The following is a 21497-nucleotide window of genomic DNA, read 5'->3' as shown; positions in this document are numbered from 1 at the left end:
CAGCCGGGAGTCAAGTGACCGCTGTGTTGGCCTCTCGGCACCTCTCACTGTAGCCTTGGATCGTAGTAGCAGAGTGACTGGGAGTCAAGTGACCAGCCTGAAAATAACTGGAAAAGGGTATTTAGAAGCATCTATTTAAACAAACATTTCCAGGATAAAGGAGAAGGGCTGCCAGGATATTTTGTAAAGTTTTTTATTATGAATAGCAACAGGAGTTGGGGCGGAAACAGAGTAACAGACACGGGAGCTGACAGGCAGGAAGGGAGGAGTGAGGAGGACAGAGGAGAGCTGCGGATGATTGAGGCAGGTAAGCTGACCACTGTAGTCAAAGTTTAGCAGCCAAGATTATGGTGGTCAGCTCACAAAGGGGGACACAGGAAGTGTTTTTTTTTAGAGAGGGACTGATTAGACAGCACAAGCATTGTGCTGTTTAATCTTCTATAAGGGAACAGGATCTCTTTTTTTTAGGGTTACAAACACTTCAGGGTGTTTTTTGGGTGATTCAGGTGCAATGATCTTTAAAAAACTCTTGGTGGTACTAGAAGCTCTTTTCAATTATCATGTACCAGTTCCTGTGCCATGACTGGCCTCTCATTAATCTCATTAAAAATGTACTGACACTATATTAATAATAAAATACACCAAAAGTAAAAAGATACAAACAAATCAAATTAAATAAGCTAAAGTACCCTAAATATACCCCCATCCCAAAAAAGATCAAATAAATCTGTTAATTACAATGACTGAATAAATACTGCAGAAAATAATGCAGTATGTAATTTATGGGTATATTATATTCATTACCATGAATGTATTTCCTAAAGTTTTCGTGATTGTTCTTAAATATTGTCATTTTTTTTTTCAGTTTAAATTCATATTTCTACATATTTGTTTTATTTATTGCTATTCTGTATTTGTTTTAGGTGCTTAAAGCTATTTTTGATAATTTACGAATTACAAATATCGCATCTCTAATTATTTCCATTATTGTAATGGTTGTAGTTTACATTGTGAAAGAACTCAATGATTATTTTAAAGCAAAAATGCCTGTTCCTATTCCAATTGAAATCATACTGGTGAGTATCAGATTTTCCTTCTGCACCCTATGATCACAAACATGTCTCTCACATTTTACAATAATTCTCAATCAGCAAAAAGAAACAAAAAATCACAAATACCAAAGAGCATTGTTTAGATATGCAGGGATTATCCTGACAATTTCACTAGTCATTAAAGTTAAAATAAAAGTTTTTGTTGGGCTTTACTCATGCATTTAGGGTTGTCCAGCCATACAGACTAGAATTTGATGAACTGGGATATAGACACATTTTTAGTTGCTAGCAGTCTCTCTATGTAGTATTGGTGAATTAGGGTTAATGACGTGTCTCTAAGGATTCACACCTATGCATTTTTAGTGATTTTACATTTTGCAGATTTGCGCTACAGTGCATCTAACATGGTTTCCTATGGAACATGCAAATGCAAAATGCAAAAAGCAGTAAAAATGCATAGGTGTGAATCCAGCCTAATGCCGCATACACACGATCGCAATTTCCGACAAGAAATGTTCGATGTGAGCGTTTGGTCGGAAGTTCCGACCGTGTGTAGGCCCCATCAGACATTTTCTGTCGGAATTTCCGACCGCAAAAATTTAAAAGCTGGTTCTCAAATTTCAGATGGGAAAAGTTCTTGCCGGAAATTCTGTTTGTCTGTATGCAATTCCAACGCACAAACATCCTATGCATGCTCGGAATCATTGAACTTAATTTTTCTTAGCTCGTCATAGTGTTGTACGCCACCGCGCTCTTGACGTTCGGAATTTCCAGCAACATTTGTGTGACCATGTGTATGCAACACAAGTTTGAGCCAAAATTTCATCGGGAAGAAATCCACAGTTTTGTTGTCGGAAATTCCGATGGTGTGTACGCGGCATAATAGTAGGTGTGTCAGGGGATTTCCAAAGTTTAGTGATGTGAAGTTTGGTCACCAGGAAAAGATGGATAAGTACCACCCTAAAATGGGGAGGAACTTGATCAATCCCCCTAAATATAAGATTGAGGAACAGTTTCTGTTTTAGTTCCTACAAGGTCAGACGCTAAAGAAAGAAATGTATTCCAATACGAGTGCAGAGATTTACACTTCCACAGAACATGAAATATAGAGCCAGTATCCCCACATAGCCTCCAGCATTGGTCTCTCATATTTCTTGAAGGAACATTTTATATAGGAATGGATATTAATAAAGGGAAAAAGTCTAAAACATTAACTGCTTGCCGACCAACCGCCGTTATACGGCGGCAGGTCGGCTCTGCTGGGCGAGATCACGTAGCTATACGTCATCTCGCCGAGCAGCCAATAGGGGTGCCCCCCGCTCGCCCCTGACTCCCGCGCATGTGCTCGGCAGGCGCGGTCGCTGCCGGGCACCCGCGATCGCTCGTTACAGAGCGAGGACTGGGAGCTGTGTGTGTAAACACACACAGCTCCCGGGCCTGTTAGGGGAGAAATGCCTGATGTTCTGTTCATACAATGTATGAACAGCGATCAGTCATTTCCCCTAGTCAGTCCACCCCCCCTTCAGTTAGAACACACCAAGGGAACATACTTAACCCCTTCCTCGCCCCCTAGTGTTAACCCCTTCCCTGCCAGTGGCATTTTTATAGTAATCAATGCATTTTTATAGCACTGATCGCTATGGTCCCAAAAATGTGTCAAAAGTGTCCGAAGTGTCCGCTATAATGTTGCAGTACCGATAAAAATCGCTGATCGCCGCCATTACTAGTAAAAAATTCCATAAAACTATGCCCTATTTTGTAGACGCTATAACTTTTGCGCAAACCAATCAATAAACGCTTATTGCGATTTTTTTTTACGAAAAATATGTAGAAGAATACGTATCGGCCTAAACTGAGGAAAAAAATAGTTTTTTTTATATATTTTTGGGGATATTTATTACAGCAAAAAGTAAAAAATACTCTTTTTTTTTTCAAAATTGTCGCTTTATTTTTGTTTATAGCGCAAAAAATAAAAACCACAGAGGTGATCAAATACCACTAAAAGAAAGCTCTATTTGTGAGGAAAAAAAGGACGCCAATTTTGTTTGGGAGCCACGGCGCACAACCGCGCAATTGTCAGTTAAAGCGACGCAGTGTGGAATCGCAAAAAGGGGCCCGGTCATTGAACAGCAATATGGTCCGGGGCTGAAGTGGTTAAGGTGGTGGTAAACTCTGTTCTATCACTTGTGCCTACAAACAAGCCTATAGTAAGGCTTACCTGTAGGTACTGTGAATATTTCCTAAACTTGTTTAGGAGATATTTAGAGTGCATGAAGCTGGTGACGTTACCGGCGTTTGCACTCTGATGGTCCGGCATGCCGCGCAGAACCTTCAAAAACCTGTGCCGTAAACAGCGGCTCCCGTGCATGCACAGGAGTGACTTCATTGCGCCCCTGGCCACTTAAGTAGCCGGAGGACGTGAACCCGGAAAAAAGACCAGGGGAATATGTCAGCCCTCTCAGTGGTGACTGAGTGCAGCACTGGAGGGCTTCATTCTAAGGTAAGTCTCTCATAATGTGCTAGTATGCAAGGCATACTAGCACATTATGACATTGCCTTGCGGGGGATATGTTTCCCATCCACTGCGGTTTACTACCGCTTTAACATTTTTTTTACCCTTCAAAGTAGTTTTAAAAACAACATGTTCATCTAAGAGGGTGACATAGTTGAGGCATGATTTAAATGGTGAAGCCCCAGACCATTTGGCTGGCCAAAGACCAGGCCACTTTTTGCGATTCAGCACTGCGTCGCTTGAACTGACAATTGCGCGGTCATGCGACATGGCTTCCAAACAAAATTGATGTCCTTTTTTCCCCACAAATGGAGCTTTCTTTTGGTGGTCTTTGATCACCTCTGCGGTTTAAATTTTTTGCGCTATAAACAAAAATAGAGCGACAATTTTGAACAAAATGCAATAATTTTTACTTTTTTCTATAATAAATATCCCCATAAAATATATATATATATAAAAAAACATTTTTTTAGGCCGATACATATTTGTCTACATATTTTTTGGGGAAAAAACGCAATAAGCGTTTATTGATTGGTTTGCACAAAAGTTATTGGGCTAGATTCAGTAAGATTTCGGCGGGCGTAGTGTATCTCAGATACACTACACCGCCGTAAGTTAGAGCAGCAGATCCTGTATTCACAAAGAAGTTGCGCTCTAACTTACGGCGGCGTAGTGTAACTGGGCTGGTGTAAGCCCGCCTAATTAAAAATAGGCTGGTTGGGGGCGTGTTCTATGCTAAATACTGTTGACCCCACGTATTTGATGTTCCTAACGAACGGCGCATGCGCCGTCCGTGAACGTATCCCAGTGCGCATGCTCGAAATCACGTCGCAAATAGTCAATGCTTTTGACGTGAACGTAACTTACGCACAGCCCTATTTGCACACGACTTACCCAAATGACGTAAACGATGGAAAATTTGACGCTGTCCCGACGTCCATACGCCTCATATAGCAGGGGTAACTTTACGCCGGAAAAAGCCTTATGTAAACGAAGTATCTTTAATGCGACGGCCGGGCGTACGTTCGTGAATAGGCGTATCTAGCTGATTTAAATATTCTAGGCGTAAATCAGCGTACACACCCCTAGCGGCCAGCGTAAATATGCAGTTAAGATACGATGGCGTAGGAGACTTACACCGGTCATATCTTAGCAATATTTAAGCGTATCTCAGTTTGAGAATACGCTTAAATATACGACGGCGGGGATTCGGACTTACGACGGCGTATCTACTGATACGCCCGTCGTAAGTCTACATAAATCTGGCCCATAGTGTCTACAAAATAGGGGATAGTTTTATAGCATTTTTATTAGTACAGGTTGCCATTAGAGTCCTCCTTCTCTCCTTCATGACGACATCACAGAGCTGGTGGATGTTAGGGACGCGAGTGTCTGATGTGGAAGGTCCCGGGTTAGCAGCTTGTCAGGGTTCTGCAGACTGGAGTAGGCTGCGGTGTGCAGAGCAGGAACAGGAGACAGCCAGGCAGGCAACCAAGGGTTAAAATCAGCCAGGATCAAGACAGTAGCAGAGTTTCAGGAATAGCTGGGGTCATCAACAGGCGGGCAGCAAGGAACCAAATCATAAACAGAGCCGGGTCAGAGGTGGGTCTGAGCACAGGAACAGAATACGGAGCCAAGGTCAAGAACAAGCCGGGGCATAAACTAGGAGAGCGCACAGGATGAGATCAGGATACAGGACACAGCTGTAGATCAGTCAGCACTAAGACTCCCTTTAAATAGGCCGTTGGGTGCCAGGGGGAATTAAGCCCGTGCGTGTGTGCACACGTGATTGCAGACTCCTGCACGCATGCGTGCTCCTGTTAGCCGTTCTATGGGTAAACCTATGATCTTGCGCACATCTATGCACCAGACGTCTCACAGGGATTCCCTGACAGTGGGTGGGGAGATACAGGTTTACTTGCACTTTGTCTGAAGTACTTTTGTTTGTAGATAATTTTCCAGTTTCTGCCTTAGTTGAACTGCCATGTTAAACTTCAATGACATTTATGTAGAAATTTTTAGAACTTGTAGGAACTATCATAGCATAAGTGCCTGAGCCACCTGGCAAAATACCTTCCCTAAAAGCTGGTCTTAATTGGGTGGGAGAGTGTTTGTCAACAGGGACTGATTTAAGACACAAGGAGGAAAAGGGAAACTTTTACACTAGAGCTGGCCATAAATGTTTCATTTTTTTTTACTTCATCCAGAGGGCTAGGTGAAAAAAATCTGAACTGATTCCTCCAGTCACACATTTGAGGTGGATGGGAGAATCCTATCTGTTGAGCTATTCTATTCTGATGGCAGGGGGACTCCTCCACTGTCAGAATACACAGATCAGAGCTACATTCATTGGCTGCAGGTGCTGATCAAATGGCTTTTATCTGACAGGGTGTTTAAACTGCAGTCAATCAATAGAACAACTTCTGTTCAACTGCAGTGACCACACAAGGATCAAAATACGGCTGGTCCCTGCTGAACTGGCAACATTTTGATCCATCTATGGCCACCTTAAGACAGACCCCCTAAGACAAGCCAAAGCCATAAAGATAACATCAGCTCTCTGACTAAACAAGATAACAGGAGGGTATATTTATACCAATATAGATATAAGATAAACAGCGGTAGGTTAACCACTTTCCGCCCGCACTCTAGCTGAATGATGGCTATAGCGCGGGCTTCCAGCACCGGGAGGTCAATAGACGTCCTCCTGTGATTGCTCTGCCCGTGCACACTCTGTGACTGACGAGTCCTTCCAGCTTAACTGATCACAGAGCAGGTTAAAGGGCCAATCAAAACGGCCCTTTACAAGATGATCAGCTGTCAGCCAATGACAGCTGATCACGGATGGGATTTGTAGTTCCGTAACAGCACCCATGATCTATGGTCTTCTCATCACAGTTTCCCACTCTGAGCTACTGGGAGAATCTCAGCAAAAACTGTATGGGAAGAACATTGCTCACCGCATGGAGCCATGGAGCCAAACACCAGGAGGGGTCAGATATAGTGTAGTTTTTTTAGACTAACTTCACAAGCAGAAAAAATCATAAAAACACATCCAAATGCTCAGTACATGTCAAGAACAGTAGTGCACCTACTCGTATGGCCGCCAACTCCAAGATCGGAAATGGCGGTGTGACATCAGCTCATAGCCCCACCCGACATGTTTCGTGCCAATGCACATATTCAGTGAGTCGACATTCAATACTCTTAAATAACCTGTGCAATTAGCGAAAACAAACACTAGGGCCAGAGGAACTATCGGGCATCATTTTCCTGTAGTCTTGCCAGCCGCAGCGATTTCCCTTAGTCACTATAGTGTATAGAATTAGCACACATATGCTAGATTCAAAGGGAGCATTAATCAGGCGGCATTTTGATGTAAACCTGCAGGCAAGGTAATTTTTCTTTAGTTCACATAAATCAGCAGGACTTCCTGGCCCCATCTTAAAGAAATCTTAACGACACAGGTCCAAATTTTAGGTATTGACCTTAAAAACAATTTCCGGTGTATCAAAAATACATTATTATTACAAGAAACAATTCACATTATAATATAACATTAGGAAAAGACTATGCATAAATAATGCAACTTATACCTTATGTTAAACAGCAGTCTTCTGTAAAATACTAAACAAAATATTACATAGAATATTGTGAAGCTTCGAACATCAATAAAATAGATCATTAAATAATTAATTAATACAAAGAGGAAAAGAGGAAATTCCATAAACTGCAAATATAAATGTATTACAAGTCCTCTGTACTGATGAGCAGCTCCTTCTAGTGGACACTTTAGTAATTAGCCACTATTTTTTAGCGTAATGGTCATAGTTACTTAGGGCCAGATTCAGGTAGAATCGCGGCGGCGTAACGTATCGTAGATACGTTACACTTCCGCAATTTTTCATCGCAAGTGCCTGATTCACCAAGCACTTGCGTGAAAAATTACACGTAAGCCCGCATAATTTAAAGGGGCGTGTGCCATTTAAATTAGGCGCGCTCCCACGCCGGACCTACTGTGCATGCTCCGTTTCGAAATTCCCGCCGTGCTTTGCGCGAACTGACGTCATTTTTTCGATCGGCGACGTGCGTAGCGTACTTCCGTATTCCCGGACGTCTTACGCAAACGACGTGAAATTTAAAAATTCGACACGGGAACGACGGCCATACTTTATACAGCACATACGTGAAAACGCGAAAATCCGTCGTGGATCGCCGTAACTCCTAATTTGCATACCCGACGCTGGTTTACGACGCAAACTCCCCCCAGCGGCGGCCGCGGTACTGCATCCTAAGATTCGACAGTGTAAAACAATTACACCTGTCGGATCTTAGGGATATCTATGTGTAACTATGAATCTGAGATACTCCGTCGCATCTCCGCTGTGAATCTGGCCCATAGTTACATAGTTAGTCAGGTTGAAAAAAGACACAAGTCCATCCAGTTCAACCAGAAAAAAAATAAACAAACAAAATAAAAAACACAGTACAATCCCATACACCCAACTCCATACCCACAGTTGATCCAGAGGAAGGCAAAAAAAAACAGCAGAGCATGAGATCCAATTTGCTACAGCAGGGGAAAAAAATTCCTTCCTGATCCCCCGAGAGGCAATCGGATTTACCCTGGATCAACTTTACCTACAAATCTTAGTACTCAGTTATATTATGTAGTGCTTAACCATGTCATCAAATATAATTAAAAATTCAAATCACTCCAAATTTATACACTATAGGCAACATTATAAATGAACAGGGTGTATACACAAATACAATTAACTATTTAAAATATAACCATTGATATTTAAATCAACGTTCAAGCCAGAAGAGGCCAATTTATTCATATAGTAGATCAAGCAAATCTCCATATTTGAGATCTTGCGGGTTCTATTACATTCCATCCAATGAGGTTTTCATTTTCTATAGACATAAAGCTTGATCTCGAGGAATCTCTATTATGGTAGCTCCTAAAGTGAGCTGATAGGCTGTGGGCATGTAAACATTTCCTAATATTATCCCTCAGCCTATCCTTCAGCATTCTGGTGGTCCTACCAATGTACTGTTTATTGCAGGAACATTGCAGGAACTATACAGGAACTATACAACATGTCTAGTTTTGAAAGTAATGAAATATTTTACTTCATATTGAATACCTACCAGTACTGGCTGAACTAAAGGTAGTGCATTTCTTTTTTTCTAGAGCGATCTAGTTTACAGATTGTGCAATTGTTACACAGGTAAAAGCATTTTGTGTTTAAATAATTCTGCTCTCGCTGAGGGTTCAATAATATTGGATACTATTTTATCCCTTGAGTTAGGTGCTCTATGGGAAATTATTTTAGGGTTTTCAGGGTTTTCTGGGTTTTCAGGGAGTAATGTGTTTGAAATAGGGTCCCTCTTCAGAATATCCCAATGTTTAGATATTATGGGCCAGATCCACAAAAGGGATACGCCGGCGTATCTACTGATACGCCGTCGTATCCCTGTTTCTATCTATGCGACTGATTCACAGAATCAGTTACGCATAGATATTCCTAAGATCCGGCAGGTGTAATAGTTTTACACTGTCGGATTTTAGGATGCAGTACCTCGGCCGCCGCTGGGGGCATTTCTCGTCGAAATTCCGCGTCGGATATGCAAATTAGCACTTACGGAGATCCACGAAGCGGTTTCCCTTCGTGAAGTCTCCGTAAGTTGTTAGTTTGCAAACGCAAAATTAGGGCTACTTTTACAAAGTGCAAAGTTAGTACACCATGTAAAAGTAGACCCTTCTTTCCCGCGACGCTGTCAAATTTTTTTTTTTTTTTTTTTTTTTCCCGCCGCATCTGTTTTTTTTCCCGACGCAACTTTTTTTACCCGGCGCGATTCACAAAACTCGGCGTAACGTAACTTCGCGCAAAGCACGTCCGGAAAATCGCGTCGGGAGCGCGCCTAATTTAAATGGGACTCGCCTCATTAGATTGGGCACGCCTTGCGCCGGACAGATTTAAGTTACACAGCCGAAAATTTCTAGGTAAGTGCTTTGTGGATCGGGCACTTAGGTAGAAATTTTGCGGCGGTGTAACTTAAATAGGAAGATTTAAGTTAAGCCCGCTGGCTGTGGATCTGGCCCTATATTTCTAATCTGTTTCTATTGAATGTAAACATTTGTAATAAAAGGGCAGAATATATCAGGATTAGTATATATAAGGACTTCAGTTAAATCAGTAAACCTGTCAGAAGAAGAATATGGAGACTGCCATTGCTTACCTCCTTCTGGAAGGTAGGATAAAAAAAGCAAAATATACACTATTGTTTCTTGGCCCTACTACAGGTATAACTATAAACAATAATAAAGTGCACACATACGTGGTGTTGCTGCAATCACCAGGAGCATTTATTTTGGGTTGTTCTTTGGTGGTACATTATGTTAATAGCAAGAAATATACAGCTACGTTTAAAAAAAATATATATATATATATATTATGTTTTCTTTTGATAATAATAAAAATCAGGAGATATCCATTACCATTCACCACCAAATTAAAGCCCAATTTGTCCTGAAAAAACAAGGTATAATCTACGTAAATATACTAAGTAGTTGCTATGGTAGGTACAGTTTTACATTGTACTAACACATGTCAAAGTTTTAAAACTGTGCTCAGGCATTAGGATTTGTTTTGCTTTGCCATGAAAGGGTTAACAAACAGCAAAAACACGTCAAAGACAGGAAAAAATTATTGTACATGCATTTCTGGTGCATTTCCAATGAAATCTTTGGGGCCAAAATTATTATTATTATACAGGATTTATATAGAGCCAACAGTTTACGCAGCGTTTTACATTAGGGCAACCGGTACAGTAATACAATTCAATACAGGAGGAATCAGAAGGCCCTGCTTATTAGAGCTTACAATCTAGAAGGGAGGGTCAACGGATACAAAAGGTAATAACCGTGGGGATGAGCTGATGAAGAAAATAAAAGTTCAAATGTTAGGTGGAGGCAGGATGGGCTTCTCTGAAGAGAAAAGTTTTCAGGGACTTCCCTAAAAGTGGATAGAGTTGGAGATACTCAGACAGATTGGGGTAAGAAATTCCAAAGGATGGGAGAGGTTCGGGAGAAGTCCTGGAGGTGAGTATGGGAGAAGGTGATGAGGGAGCTAGAGAGGAGGAGGTCTTGGGAAAAATGAAGAGGACGATTTGGTTGGTATTTTAAAACTAGGCTAGTGATGTAGCTGGGGGCCAAGTTGTGGATATATCTGTACGTTATTGTTAGTATTTTGAATTTAGGTTGTTGGGTGAGTGGCAGCCAATGCAGGTAGCGGATGCCAAGCGGTTTGTAAGGTGGATGATAACACCTAACACCCTGGCATGTGGAGATGGGTTGACGGTTGTGCCATTAATCTTGACAGAGAAATGAGGGGAAGTGGCACGAGGGGGGGGCGGAAATATTATGAGCTCAGTTTTGGACAGGTTGAGTTTAAGGAAGTAGTGGGACATCCAGGCTGATATATCTATTAGTAAATTATTGCTATGTGAGGAGGCTGAAGGCGTCAGCTGAGGGGTGGGGAGAGATTTGGGTGTCATCAGTGTAGAAATAATAGTGAAAGCCATGGGAGACTATTAGTTGACCAAGGGAGGAGGTGTAGATTGAGAACAGGAGAGGTCGAAGAACAGAACCTTGGGGGACCCCGATGGAGAAAAGAAGAGGAGAAAATAAAAATGTGAGTGACACTAAAGGTGCGGTGGGATAGGTAGGATGAGAGCCAGTGAAGAGCACAGTCACAGAGACCAAAGGAATAAAGTGTAAAAATGTTATACTCAGCGCTGTTCCAACAAAATGTAACAAACAATAAAGTGCCTATGTTAATATATGGTGTAACCAATACAATAAAGGTTAATCAATAATATAAAGTGCTTAGTGCAAATATAGTGCAAACATATAAAGTGCAATCATATAAAGTCCATCCATATATATGGTGTGCTGAACTTGTGCAACTTGTAATGTGCAGATACTGGTGACACTTCGTGCTTCCCTCCTGGGTCCCCACTCATGAATAATTGTCTTTCAAATTGCCTGCTATATGGGTTAAAGTATCACCTTCCACCAATAATGTGGATTACCGGATGTATCCTGTATAAAGGTGAGGATGTCACCTTCCTTCCACTGATAAACTGTTAGGCCTTGTACAGACGGGCAAACATGTACAATGAAAACGGTCCGCCGGACCGTTTTCAGCGTACATGTCTGCCCGGGGATTTCTGTATGATGGCTGTACACACCATCATACAGAAATCCGCGTGTACTCGATGACGCGGCGACGTTCGCGGCCCTGCCAGTTCAATGCTTCCACGCATGCGTCAAAGTCATTCGACGCATGCGAGGGATGGCGGCCGCTCGGACATGTACGGTAGGTCTGTACAGACGACCGAACATGTCCGACGGGCAGGATTCCAGCGGGCATGTTTTAAAACATGTTCAGAAATATTTGCCTGCTGGAAAAAGGCCCGGCGGGCAAATGTACACTGGAATCCTGTCCGCTCGGGCCTACACACGACCGAACATGTCTGCTGAAACTGGTCCGCGGACCAGTTTCAGCAGACATGTTCGGTCGTGTGTACGGGGCCTAAGACGTCAGGTATATCCTGTGTGCGGGTGAAGATATTACCTATCCAGCTCTCCCAGTGATCAGATATCCATGTTTTGGGCGTATAGCAATGAAGAGAGAGAGAGAAGCTTCTGAAGACGCCCAGTGGGAGGGGCAAAATATGTCAAGCGGAGGAGACCTAGTGAAGGTTGTTTGCACACCAAGGCAGCGATTTTTGCTGGTTTTAAAATCTTTGATGTAAGTGTATTGATATTTGATTTTTAACAATAAACCTAGCAGTATTACACTATACATCTTTCTCTCTTCATTACCATACACCCAAAACATGGATATCTGATCACTGGAAGAGCTGGATAGGTGATATCTTCACCCGCACACAGGATATAGCTGACGTCTTACAGTGTCACCAGGATCTGCACATTACAAGTTCAGCACACCATATATATGATTGCACTTTATATGTTTACAATATATTTGCACTAAGCACTTTATATTGTTGATTACCCTTTCTTGTATTGTTTGTTACATTTTGTTGGAGCAGTGCTGAGTATAACATTTTTACACTTTATTCATTGTTTTTTTTTTACCTTGAACAGCAGCAGCCCTTAAGCCCCGTACACACGACCAGTTTTCCTGCCAGGAAAACTGCGGGAAGAACTTTTGGCCGGGAATCCCGGCGGTGTGTATGCTTCCTTGCAGTTTCCCTGGCAGTTTTCCTATGGGGAAACACCGCGAGGGAGCATACACACGGCCGGGATTCCCGGCCAAAGCTCTCCCCGCAGTTTTCCAGACGGGAAACCCAGCCGTGTGTACACGAGGAAACTTACCAAGCAGGTTCTCGGGTTTCCCGTCGGGATTCCCGGCGGACTTTATACCGCCGGGAATTCTGGTCGTGTGTACAGGGCTTTAGAGTTCTTTTTCTTTTATTTATGTTTCTATATTTGTTTTGCATATCGCAGGTATTTCTCTTATTATTTTTTACACAGAGACCAAAGGAGTATAGTTTTTTTTTGAGGAGGGGGTGGTCAACCCTATGTCAAAATCAGCCAAAATATACAGAAGTAGGAGCACAGCATCTTGCTGCAATCGCACCAATATAACACAGGACCCTGTTCCAGAAACATGCTGTGCTGCATTGATGTGAACCACAGAGAATAATGTGATTTCCATCGCTATGCGATTCTGTGCAACTTAGATTACATCTGAAATCGCACAAGTGTGAACCAGGCCTAAACAAGCGCACATTGGTAGAAGTAGATGTTCTCAAATCAGCCATCAAATACATGTCCAGAACTATGTTGTTTTTTGGTTGACTTTAGCTGCATACTTTGGCTTGTCATCTTACATATTATTTCATAGAGACATTTTATTTTGCAGACAATAATTGGTGCTGGAGTGTCTTATGCATTTGATTTCCAACACAGATTTGGTGTACAAATTGTAGGAACAATTCAAAGAGGGTAAGAATTTCAATTAATGTATTGCTGTTTGATTAATGACAAAACATAGTGATACTACATGCAAACACCAGCATAATCAATGCTCACTATACCCAATATTGAGCATCTGTGGGGCATCCTCAAGGTGGAGAAACGCAAGGTCTCTAACATCTACCAGCTCTGTGATGTCGTCATGGAGGAGTAGAAGAGGACTCCAGTGGCAACCTGTGAAGCTCTGGTGAACATGCCCAAGAGGGTTAAGGCAGTGCTGGAAAATAATGGTGGCCACACAAAATATTGACACTGTGGGCCCAATTTGGACATTTTCACTTAGGGGTGTACTCACTTTTGTTGCCAGAGGTTTAGACATTAATGGCTGTGTGTTGAGTTATTTTGAGGGGACAGCAAATTTACACTGTTATACAAGCTGTACACTCACTACTTTACATTGTAGCAAAGTGTCATTTCTTCAGTGTTGTCATATGAAAAGATACAATAAAATAGTTACAAAAATGTGAGGCGTGTACTCACTTTTGTGAGATACTGTATTACAATTTTTTTTAAATAATCCACTGAATATGTTATATCATAACGGACTGCAAGATTGCATGAGGTCTGTTGTGTGGGAGTTGAGACAACTAATCCAAAAAGGAGAAAAGTACAAAATAAAGACGTGTTTCATTAGCAAGCTGAAGAAACAAAATGAAGTGGCTGTAAAAGATGGAGGGGGAACACCCTACGTCAATACATTTTTTAGTTATAAAAACAAAGGTGTGTATAAGGAGATACACTCATTGTCATCTCATTCAAGGAGGCATCAAAGAGGATGGCAAAGAAGAAAAAATACATTTTCATAGAAAAACTGCTCTACTCTTGGTAGTTCTCTATTTTTGCTCTTCTTGTGTCTTGCTAAAGCAAAAGATTGTACCATAGTGTTGAAACCCTGCAGAGTTAGATCCCTATAAAATACTAGAGATGCACTGAAATCCAAGGTGTGTTATTCGTTTTCAATGCATTTCATTTGGGAGATGTGTTTTGGTATTTAAAAAACTGTCATTTTTGGTTTCGTTTTTTGGCAAAGTGCACCCTGCATTTTCGGTTTCGGCACCAAAATTTCCATTCAGTGCACCTCTATAAAATACCCATGTCTTCTGTGAATAATGCACCATTTCAAAAATGAAAAATAAAAAGGTAAACAAGGGATATAACATAATATTTAACTTTAAACAGGGAAATCACTAGGCTAATAGGCTGTAAGGCTAAATTTAAATGACTGAAAAATGTTGTCAGGTTAAAAAAATTTACATTATCTACACCAAGAGAAAGGAAAGGAAACACATAGATAACATTAGTAGCAGGGAAATGTAAGGTATACATGTAGTATAACTTAACATTGATCTGTGTCCCTACAGCCTATGAAAAAATGCCAATATGATCTTTACTGAAAAAAAATCCTGTTTCCTGGTGCCTCCATGGCAGCATACAGGTGATAGAGCTTCACATCTACTCCTCCCCCAGGACTAATGAAAAGCATAAATTAAAGACACAGTCCCTCCTACAACATTCTCCTTTTTTTTTATACCTCTTGAGCTGGTGAAGAGTAGCAGTATGTCTATACCTCTGCCTTTGGCAGCTTCCCCTGGTTCAGCCTCTCCCGGGTGCAGTCCCTGTTCTTGGGCCGCTCACAGCACTGATAAGACTGGGAGCCCCTTCTGTGGATCTTTTGGGGTCATCTTGCAGAGTTTCCTTACAGGACATATCATCATGATGAATTCAGGAGGGTTCACAGAAGGATCAGCTCTCATATCCCAGGCTTGTTGCTTTTTCTTTCATTTATTTTTTTTTTTTTTTGTTTTTCATCCTTCCCCTGTATTTTTTGTTATTTGTTTGTGTCATTTCCCCATTATTTTTTTGCATAAGCGCAGTGTGGCACTGATCGGCCCGTTCTTGGTGGGCTCTCTAGGGCTATGTGTTAGTTTCTGGGGCAGCTGGGGGCTTCCTCTTGGGGTTGCTTTTGTTCCCTTGCTATGGAGCTTTCATTGTCGGATACACAGTAGTGCTGGAAACTGGAGTGCTCCCGCAGCGTTACCTGGCCAACATACTGCTGCCTGGCAGTTTTGGTTTGGGTCGCAAGGTCGGCAAATGCGCAGTCCTGTGGCAGAACTCGTGCACGCCAGCCAGCAAACTTCTCTGACCGAGAGCCTCTGTCTGCGGTAGGCAGTGCGGAAGACATTTTGCTTTCTGGAAAGGATAATTTTGCCTTTGCTGTTGGTTTCTAATTAGATGGGTGAATACAAGAATTAACCCACCCACCTCCTTAGTTATAAAGTGTCAGAGTCTTTCAGGGCTAGGGCTGTCAGCAGTGTTCAGCCGTGCCCGGCAGGACTCCTCTGGTACTGCTTAGTGATAGGTTAAAAAAAAGGGGGAGTAAAAAAAAAAGAAGGGGAAAGAAAAGGGGTAGGGCATATATATATATATATATATATATATATATATATATATATATATATATACATACATATATACATGTATTCAGAGTCAACTCTTATTGAATTTTGAAGTTCTTTCTATCTCTTGCTATATTTCCACAGCTGATCCTCCTGTCCAAATCCGCCATGAGCCATTTATCTCATAATCAAGATCCTCCCACTTCCAATAGGTATGAGACCAACCGTACGGAAGTATAAAAAAAAAGAGTGCGCTTCCGGTGAAGATTCCTTTCATCACAGCCCTGCAAACTCAAAAAAGTCCAGAAAGTCCTTAAGACACTGTGATGATTACATTCCAGACTATAGGTCCTGTTCCTCACCTCTTCATTTCCTGAAGATCTCTCGGAGGACTCTTCAGAGGAATCATATCCTTCTATGTTCAGTTATGCTCTGGTGCAACCTTTCATCCAGGCAGTCAAGACCGCAATCGCCTGGGAGGCCCCCGAGGAACCACCTCAAGAAAACAAGAGGTATTTTCCATTCCTTAAAAGGAAACAGATTGTCTTTACTTTAATGGGCGAGATCCGAGAAATCATTGAAAACTAATGGATTAAGATGGATAAGGAATTTTCCTTGGGCTGGCTTAACAAATTGTATCCATTGGCAGAGTCAGAAACACAGTCACTAAACTCCATGCCGATAGTAAATGCAGCAGTAGTACGCCTTGCAAAAAATATCACTCTCCCGATGGAGGATTCTGCATCCTTCAAGGACCCGCTTGACAGACAGATTGACTTCAATCTTAAAATAAGCTACTTAGCCGCAGGCGCAACTTGTAAATCAGCTATCGCCCTTATTTCTGTTTCAAATGCCATCAGAGCCTGAACAGAAAATATTGAAACAGCCTTACGCCAGGATGGATAAATTGTCGGCAGACTTTGTCGGGGAGGCAGCCATTGACACAATTCGTTGTTCAGCAAGATCCATGCTGCACTCAGTTATGGCAAGAAGGGCCTTGTGGCTGAAACCCTGGATGGTCTGACCCTTCGGAACAGAACTGGTGCAAAATCCCATTTGATGCTAAGGCACCATTTGGAGACAAGTTGGATAAAGCTATCTCCAGAGTGACAGGAGGTAAATCTGGCATGCTCCCCCAAGACAGAAGGGTGCGAAGATCCAGAGTCAATTCATCTAGATTCCATCAGTCAAACTCAAGAGATTTCAGGAAGTCAAGGTAGTTCAGAGACAACAGAAGGCCTTGGAAGGGCACTCAGGCATCCTTTTTGAACACCTGGAAGAATAAGACTCTTACAACTCCACAAGAGCAAATGCAGTCTTTTTGACACCAGGTTTTACGTTCCGGTCTGGGCCCATTGCCAGACCCCTGGGTTCTGTCAACAATCCAGTGGGGGCACTTTTGAAAATGTTATCATCCTCTTTGGACATCTTTCAAAAGAACAGAGGTTCCAACCTCTTCACTAAAGGCTCTGGCATTAATACAACTTCAGGGGGCATCTGTGCTGGTTCCCTTGGCAGAACGCTTCACAGGTTTCTACTCCATCCTGTTTCTGGTGCGAAAAAAGACAAATGGGTGGAGGCCTGTGATAAACCTAAAGAGGCTCAACCAGTACATCCACCTCGAGAGCTTCAAGATGGAATCTCTGCAGACGATTTTTCAGGCAGTCCAGCCAACAGATTGGATGGTCTCAGTCGATCTGAAGAATGCTTACCTGCACGTCCCAATTCTCCCTGCATTCCAGAAGTACTTGCGGTGGGACGCAATCCACCTAGTGTTTCAGGCCCTGCCTTTTGGTCTGTGCACCTCTCCCCAGGTATTCATCAAAATACTAATATCTGCTTCAGCCATTCTGCGGAAGAAGAGCTTGAGGATATACCACTCTCTGGACGATATCCTCCTCCTGGCAAGCAATCCGGATCAGCTGATATACCACAGAGATACTGCTGCAGTCCCTGATGGAACTATAAACTTCGACAAAAGTCAACTAGTGTTGACACATCCGATGGTCTACCTGGGCGCAATGTTCGACATGCAACAAGGGACAGTGTTGTTACCACCTTTGAAAGCGAGGATTGTCATTCAGAGGATGGTCAAGGTCCTCCGGAGCCCACATCTGATGGCTTCACAATGCCTGAGCCTCGTTGGCACGATGTCCTCATTTATACCCCTAATTCCTTGGTCTTATTGACATGTGAGGTGTTTCCAGACAGGTTTCTTGGCACAGTGGAGGAGACCACAACTCTTTTAGACGATCCTACTAATGGGAGTAATGCGCAGGAGTCTACACTGGTGGACCGTTCCAGAGAATCTCTCCAAACCTCGTCACCTGGGCACCCTCTCCTGGACCATGATTACGTCTGGCTTATGACGTAGTGGACTAGGTTGGGGAGCCCATTTTGGGTAAACAAGAATACAAGAATATGGTCTTGTCCCACCCTGGGAGTGGTATCCATTATCTTGGAGATGAGAGCAGCATTCCTAGAGCTGACTTCATTGGCATCTCAAGTCAGAGGGCAGAGAGTACTGCTACACCTGGACAACAGGGCAGAAGTTGCATATCTGCAAAAGCAAGGAGGCACTCGCAGCAGAACACTTCTCATCCAAACCCTCAGAAGTTGGAACTTCGAATCTGGAAGTTGAGAGGCGAAGGTTTGAGGGCCTAAGTTGTTCCTCAGGGGTCATATCCACCTTTCTAAGAGCCAAAAAACCTGCAATAAATGCAGTATTTACAAGGATCTGGGACAATTTTTTGTCATTTGCTGCCAGGAATGACTTTAATCCAATCTTCCCCTCTACGTCCAATATTCTGGGATTTCTTCAGACAGGTCTTGATCTAGGACTTGGCTTGAGCTCCCTCAAGGTGCAGGTAGCAGCAATTTCTGCAACAACAAATAAAAGATGGACAGAGAATCCTTCGGTGGTCACTTTCCTCATAGGAGTGTTAAAGATTCATCCACCTGTCAGACGCTCATTGGGATCAGTGGGATCTGTCCATAGTCCTTGAAGTTCTGTCTGGCCATACGCTCGTTCCAGTGGAATAGGTAGCCATATGGAATCTAACCCTGAAGACTGCTTTCCTTTTGGCCATTAGAGCAGAAGAATCTCAGAGCTTCACTCTTTATGGATAGGTGATGACCATACCTCCTTTTTCCCAGACAGAGTGGAACTTTGACCTCTTCGGGGGTTTACACCTAAGGTCGGTACTCCAAGCTACCTGTTGGATCCCTGGGTGTTACCAGTATTTACTTATGCAGATTCAGAGTCCTGTCAATCTCCAGAGTGCTCAGGGCCTACTTAGAAGCCACTAGATTCTTCAGAAACTAATTTTACCATTTGGTAAATACAGAGGTAAAGAAGCTTCTATCAGAATTCAGGCATCTTGGGTTGTAAAGTTGATTCAGGATGCCTACAGGGCAAAGAATATGGAGCCTCCGTCCTGAGTGAATGCTTATTCTACAAGTGTGATTTGGTTTTAATCTGTGTTATGTTCCATTTTAGAATTTTTATATAGTATAAATACTCCATATGGAATGCCCCTGAAGAAAAGAGTCCTAATCGGTAGACATGTGCAATTCGTTCTGTTTCTAATTAGTTTTTTTACGAAAATGCGGAAATTCGTGAATTACGAATTTTCGTATTTACAAATTTTTTATTTACGAATTTTCGGACTTCCGAAAATTTAGAATTTTCGAATTTACGAATTTTCGTATTTCCGAAAATTCGAATTTACGAATTTTCGTATTTCCGTTTTTTTTTACGAATTTCGGAAATTCGGATTTTCGGAAATTCAGAAATCCGAAAAAATTTCGGATTTTCGAAATTCCGAATTTTCGAATTTTTCAATTTAAAATTTTTCAATTTTCGAGTTTTTCAATTTTCGAATTTTCGAATTTTTCAATTTTCGAATTTTTGAATTTTTCAAGTTTCGAATTTTCGAATTTTTCAATTTTCGAATTTTCGAATTTTTCAATTTTCGAATTTTCGAATTTTTTAAGTTTCGAATTTTTCAATTTTCGAATGTTACAATTTTTCAATTTTTCAATTTTCGAACTTTTCAATTTTCGAATTTTCGAATTTTTCAATTTTCGAATTTTTCAATTTTCGAATTTTTCAATTTTCGAATTTTTCAATTTTCGAATGTTACAATTTTTCAATTTTCGAGTTTTCGAATTTTTCAATTTTCGAATTTTCGAATATTTCAAATTTCGAATTTTTTCACTTTTCCAATTTCGAATTTTTCAGATTTCGAATTTTTCAAATTTCGAATTTTTCAAATTTCGAAATTTCGAAAATTGAAAAATGTTTCAAATTTCGAATTTTTCAATTATTGAATTTTTCAATTTTCGAAAATCGAAATTTCGAAAATTGAAAAATTCGAATTTTAGATTTTTTCCAATTTCTCCATTTTCGAATTTTTCAGAAATTTCGAATTTCGAATTTTTCAATTTTCGAAATTTTCGTATTTCCGGATGGAAGATGGAAACATTCGAAATTACGAAAATTGAAAAATTCGAAAATCTAAATTTCGAAAATTGAAAAATTCGAAATTTCGAAAATTGGAAAATTCGAAATTCAAAAATTGAAAAATTCGAAAACTGAAAAATTTGAAAATTCGAAAACTGAAAAATTCGAAATACGAAATTTCGAAATTTCGAAAATACAAAATTTCGAAATTACGAAAATTGAAAAAATTCGAAATTTGAAAATGGAAAAATTCGAAATTCTAAAATTTAAAAATTCGAAATTCGAAATTTCGAAAATTTCGAAAATTCGTAAATTTTCGAATTTCCGAAAATTCTTTTTTTTTTTCGTTTCATTCGTTTTTTTCGTTTCATTCGTTTTTTTGCTTTTTCGGAAATCCGAAAATTTCCCGAATTTACGAATTTCCAAAAAAAGCAAAAAAACTAAAAAAAATTTTTTTTTCAAAATTCACGAATTTCCGAAAAAATTAAAAAAACGAATGAAACAAAAACGAAAAAAATTTTTTTTCGAATTTCCCGAATTTACGAAAAAATAAAAAAAACGAAAATAACATAAACGAAAAAAACGAATTTTTTGGCAGTGCACATGTCTACTAATCGGTTCTAAAACGCGTCGGTCTCACTACTAGGAAAATTATACTCATATGATCCAACTCTGCTATTGTTTTTATGTATTTTGATATATGGTGATGTATGCACCACATTTTTTTATATTTCTAATAACATTTCTATAGTTCTATAATTCTGTTGGTTATTAGTTGCCATTAAAGTCCCTAGAGTACATTTTTGGGGGGTACTGTTTCTATATCATTTTACAAGTGTAGTCTCAACTTCTTGGGCACCAAGGGCTAATGTTTCTTTGGAGATGGTTTGCAGGGCCGCCACCTGGTCTTCTTATCATACGTTTCTCAGACAATACCATATTGATCCGAGGGCTCTCACGACTGTAGAGTTCGGAAGGAGGACGGTTCAGGCTG

General features: G+C 41.0%; 1 protein-coding gene across 1 annotated transcript in view; it reads left to right on the top strand.

Annotated features, from left to right (window-relative positions):
* Positions 1–21497, top strand: part of LOC120931781 (chloride anion exchanger-like) — a 91605-nt gene that overhangs the window by 21903 nt on the left and 48205 nt on the right. The window contains exons 7-8 of the mRNA XM_040343546.1: positions 924–1076; positions 13530–13612. Of these exons, the coding sequence (XP_040199480.1) occupies positions 924–1076; positions 13530–13612 (236 nt within the window). The remainder of the gene's footprint in view (positions 1–923; positions 1077–13529; positions 13613–21497) is intronic.

This window comes from Rana temporaria, chromosome 3, assembly GCF_905171775.1.
Source record: "Rana temporaria chromosome 3, aRanTem1.1, whole genome shotgun sequence".
In the NCBI taxonomy this organism is placed as follows: Eukaryota; Metazoa; Chordata; class Amphibia; order Anura; family Ranidae; genus Rana; species Rana temporaria.
This window is presented reverse-complemented; position numbering and strand designations above follow the sequence as displayed.